General features: G+C 42.3%; 1 protein-coding gene across 1 annotated transcript in view; it reads right to left on the bottom strand.

Annotated features, from left to right (window-relative positions):
- Positions 1-1,151: 1,151 nt before the first annotated feature.
- faf1 (Fas (TNFRSF6) associated factor 1) overlaps positions 1,152-5,397 on the bottom strand; it is a 57,166-nt gene continuing 52,920 nt past the window's right edge. Inside the window, exon 19 of the mRNA XM_014028771.1 lies at positions 1,152-1,710. Within this exon, the coding sequence (XP_013884225.1) occupies positions 1,627-1,710 (84 nt within the window). The 3' untranslated portion in view covers positions 1,152-1,626. The remainder of the gene's footprint in view (positions 1,711-5,397) is intronic.

Raw genomic sequence — 5,397 nt, 5'->3', positions numbered from 1 at the left:
ATTCCACATTATTACAAATAACTTCATTTCTGGACATTTATGGTTTGATTTCTTTGTATGTATGGATCACTTGGGTTGTTACAGACATCTGGTGAAAATGTCATGTCATTAGCACCTCTAGTAATATATTTACTGAGAAAAATGGTGACGTGTTCAATACTTATTTTACCCGCTGTATACAACATTTAAATCCAGTGCTTTGAATAAACATTGATTGGCCCAAGTTTGAATCTTGGCCCCGTCTAACTGGGTTTGAAACCCCTGGTCTAGATGTTCCAGGTACGGGTTGTTTTTGATAAAGACGTCTTATTTTGTCAAAAAAAAAGTTTGTTAACAAGGTTTTCTCTGATGGCGCGCTCTGACAGAGGAGCTCTGCTGCAAATGGAGGGCTAAGCCTGCGTAATCTCTCCTCATCAGCAGGTGGTGAGGATAGTTAACAACACTGAAGAGAGGGAAGGAGAAGGTCTGCTTGCGCAGATCTGAGCTTTGGTATAAAAACTGAAGCTGAATACTCTGGAAGACCCACATTATTTTCTGATCCATAAGGTTTCTGAACACTCCAGCAGCTTATTGAGAAACAGAAGTTCTTATTTGAAATCACAGAAACTACAGGAACAAACAGGCTGTAGGTTTAGATTTTGATATAAAAATTATAAACTTCTCATATAACCACTCAGTTCCCTCAAAAAGTTAGATTTAGAAACTTTTGTGGCATATGTTCCAAAAATCTAAATAAAACAGATCCTATGTTTAAGTCGATGTTTGTGTTTGACAAGCTTCAACAGATTTTCTGGGAAAAACAAACCGATGCTCACATTCATATATACTTTTTTTATAATGAGTATCAAACTAAAACTAATACAGCATCACACTTAAAATGGATTCAGAAAATTTTAAAAAGGAGGAACAAAAAAAAAAAAAAGGGCTGACCGGTGGAGCAGCAGATAAAACGAGACGAAGCAGAGGCTGCAGACGGTGCCCCCATCAGGTCTCGTTCTCACAGCGAACAGAGGGGGACGAAGGAGAGCAGGGAAGTTGGAGGAACAGTTAGTCATCTAATCTAGATGCTTCTTTTTATTACATATTTAAAAACACACAGAAAGGGGGGAAAAAATTAAAAACTTGACGTTTTAAATAAGGAAACAGAGGGATGAAGTCCTTGTTTTTTTATTGATTTATTTTTCTGTGACAAAGGTTTGTCAAGCCAGTCTCTCAATGCTGTTACTGCTCCGTGTTTGTGTTGTGACGAGAGAACCATGATACAGCAGTTTGAAGATGTGACGTGTGTGTGAAGAGTCAAGAAAATGTGGGGGTGGTGGAGAGGGGAGGCTCAGGAAGGTGAATGTTTGGCTGTGTGCTTGTCTTTCCTCCTCTGTGCAACACGTTTTACACCAGGCTGTCATGTTTCACAAACAGGCCGAGGGCAGAGAAGCTTACTCACGCTTGTGTCACTGGATGTGCATGCCAGTGTGTATGTACGTCTGAGAGATTAGTGTGTGTGTGTGTGTGTGTGTGTGTTTATGTGTGTGTTGTAGGCCCAGACGGTGGGGATGGGGCCATGCTTGGTGACTAGTGTGCGTCCAGCCAGTTCATCCGTCTGTCAGTGGGTTCTCTCAGGGTCTGTTCCTACTCTTTAGCCTCCAGGAAGAGGGTCTCCTGAGGAAACAACTTGGCCTCCAGCAGAGTCGACCCTGGATCCAACTGAGTGATCTGAGGTGAGACAAGGTGGGAGGAGAGCAGGGATGAGAACTGGACTGTCTTTCAATAAAGCCTAGATGCAAACTAATGATTTATTTCAGTTTTTTTAGTCCATAAAATTCAATTACTAAAATGCAGTCTGTGGATTGCTTATTTCAAACAACTCTGAAAGTAAAACAAAATTAGAAGTGAAACATAAATAAGCAGCATTAACAGGTGAAGTACAGCATTTATTTTGACAAATAATTTTCAAAGGGTTCAATTTGTATTAAAAAACAACACACCTCAAACAGAGGATTAAAAGGAGACATTTTCGATTATATACCAATTTATCTGCATCAATTTCCTTAATTTTGCAAGATCAGCCGATACATAAGACCTGTGGAAAAGATCAGCTTGTCATCTACCTCCACAAAAGCCTGAAAATCAGCCACTGTCCTGTTTTGCTCTGCTGTGAGCTCTACCTAATATCCAGTTAAAACAATTTTGAATTGTTTCAAGGGTATTGTTCAATGGTGTTCAATAAAATACGATTGAAACGTTGTAGTTGTATTGTGACCTTACAACAACTGACGGTGTCATCTATTTAAAAAAATTGGTATTGGCCAAAATCAGAATGAGACTTTTTAAGACTGGTGATCAGCCAGAAAACTATCGGTGCAAATCTACTTTTAAATCCTTCTTTTTCACATTTATTTTATGCAGTTGGGCTCTATATAAAGTGGAACTGCAATGCTTTGGTCTGAATTCCTCCTTATTGTAACTCCACAAGCCCCTCTTTCAACACTTTTCTGAGGTGTGTCTCAGATCAACTCGTGTTGAGTCTGTCTCTTTAAATCAAAACGAGGTGCTGCACATCTCTTCCCCCGTCAGCTTCCAGAGCAGTCCATTGTACTTTGACAGAAGTTTATATTATATACACTGTGAGTACACAACAAAATGCATTTAATGGCTAAAAGAGTGGATTTTGAATGATATGTCTCTTAAGGAGTCAGTGTGGCTTTAAATCATATCTAAACTTGCTCCTCTGATTTATCCATATTAAAGCTTCCTTTAATTCACAGCCACTGAAATCCCTGTGTGACTCCATTCATTACTGTGTGTCAACACAAGCATGTGAACCGTGTGTATTATTCTAACGTCATGCTTAAAAAAAAAGAAAGTTCAGGCAGAAATGTGAGCAGCTAGAGTTTAGTTTCCCCTGTGAGGAGAACGTTTGTTTTCTTAAAAAGCCTCCAGTCCAGAACAAACCGATAAAGGTTGCAGGGCAGGAGAGTGTGTGAGAGAGGAAGAGTGGTGAATTAAAAGAGTGTATTGTTAAAGGCTAATAATGGCCAATTTCAGCTGTGGAAAAGGTCAAAGAGAAACGTCGCTGATGGTGTAAAGGAGAGAAACATTTTTTCGGTGCTGAAAACGACGCAAAAGCAATTGTCTAAAAAGGAGAGAAATAATGCCGAACCACCCACAACGTGGCTGATCGAGTTAGCCGACATAAAAGCGGGGGTCTGACCTGTGTTTTAGAAAACAAGACGACCTGAATCTCCCTGACACCCACCACCCCCTGTGGGCCTCTTAGCTTATGTGAGCTAATCACTGGAAGGGTTGTGTTACACTGGACCAATCTAACACCTGGGCTGAACGGGTGAGGTGGTGTGACACAGAGATGTGTCCGGGGCTTATCTGATGACTGCTGCATCAGTCCCTCTGATTAGGGATCCTATTCTAACCTCGCAGTGGGATAATTAGCCAGCTCCCTGTACCTGCTGTAGAAGGTCAGAGGTCAAGCCACGCACCGTAAACGTCAACCTCCCGACATGTAAAGTCACAGGTCTCACAGAATAAAATCTGACCCATGACCGTGAACTGGACCACAGCTTTACATACGCTCCTATGTTTTGGCAGTCAAATTTCACAAGGGGACTCTTTTTTTATAAACAGATGAATAAAAATATGTATTTCTTATCATGTTTTCTTAACTGGAGGGAGAGAAAAGTGGGAAAAACAGGCCAAATTAAACAAGGGAAGGCTCGGAGCACAACTCAGCGTCAGATAAACTATCTGACTCCCGGAGGTGTTTGAAAATGTCACACCATATGGAAGCTGGGGGCTTTGACTTTACGTGTTTTCATCTCCCTGTGTCATTTAGACTTTTGACTTCTCAGCAGGGTCCTGGTGAGCCCGGTGCGGGCAGGGAGGAGCTGCCACATCAGCCTCCTACCCCTCACCAAGTCAGCTGCTTAACAGTGCAGCGGGGTGGGGTGAGATGCCACAAAGCGTGCGTGTGTGTGTGTGTGTGTGTGTGTGTGTGTGTTGCAAACATGTCCCAGCCCAACGGTGGAATATTATCCCACCTCAGAAGCAGTGCGTCACAAATGGCTGCCATGCTAATGAACCCGACAGGCTGTTGTGACACCACAGCATCAGGTAGGAGTAAATGAGGCTTTGGGGGTGGAGCAGGTGTGTGTGCGCAGACGTGTGTCTTTAGAAGAGGCGCGAGTGTGTGCGTGGGCGCGCGCCGCCGGAGGAGAATCGGGACGATGCGTGCGTGCTCGCGAGTGCACCAGGGAGAGGCGACGGGGAGGCGAGCAGCATCTGACTCTGAGAAAGAAAGTAGGGAAACAACATGCCACACTGACACAGGACACGGGCGCCATCGGTGATTGTTTACATTGTTATCCAATTAACAGACCATAAGCATGGAGGCATCTGTCAACAAACAAAGCTGTTGTTTTTTCCTCTGCTCTCTCTAAGCCATATTCTCACTTCTCCCGTCTGCACTGCCATACATACATGAATACATACATACATACGATAAAATCTAGCTCTCTGCTATGCAGTTTGTTTTTAACCTTGAGTCAATATAATTAAACTAAATACATCACCAGATTTATGCAATTGTTCAAAAAAAGTCTCTTCCGTATTTTCCATTTAGATGAATATCTTCAACAACATAAATCAACAGAATAAAGAACCTAATTAAAATCTTTTTACCTGAGATGAATTTTAAAGCAATAATAAAAGAAACAACTGCGGAGCTCGGCACTAGAAAGCCTAATTTTAAATCTGGATCCGAACGCAAAGACAGATGGGGCTTTTCGGCAGTCTTTAACATTCTATCGCTTTCCTGATGAAAAATTATTGTGGAAGGGGGGGGGGAAATATCGTCTAATGTCAACTTGGAGTATTTGTCATTAGGGAACAGCAGATTCCAACACAGTTAAAACCCCATAATTAGCAATTAATGTGAAGTTTAAAATAAACATCACAATTGTGACTTGAATCAAATGATTAAAACACTGATAACAGAGGCGGCGACACGGAGCGACGCTCGGCTGCGAAAGAGAAGTGGGGTGGGGTGGGGGGGGTGGGGGGTGAAAAAAATAAACACGGGCCCTCAAGATGTCCGTTTCCAGCATAATCAAATGTGCAGCTGAAATAACGCATTTTTAATGAAGCCATTACAGGCCCGGCTATGTTAATTAAAACCAAATAACTTGTCTGTTTTAAACTAGTGTTGTCAAGTGTTTATTTGGCCAATTACAAAAGCAGTGGGAGATCATTATCTGCTGCCAAGAGCGCTGACAGCGTGTAGTGGTGGGGCGTGAACAGAAAAGAACAGAGAAAGAGTTCGGCACTTCAAAGAAGGGGGGAAGAAACACACACACACACACACACACACACACACACACACACACACAC

This window comes from Austrofundulus limnaeus, unplaced genomic scaffold, assembly GCF_001266775.1.
Source record: "Austrofundulus limnaeus strain Quisiro unplaced genomic scaffold, Austrofundulus_limnaeus-1.0 Scaffold804, whole genome shotgun sequence".
Classification (NCBI taxonomy): domain Eukaryota; kingdom Metazoa; phylum Chordata; class Actinopteri; order Cyprinodontiformes; family Rivulidae; genus Austrofundulus; species Austrofundulus limnaeus.
This window is presented reverse-complemented; position numbering and strand designations above follow the sequence as displayed.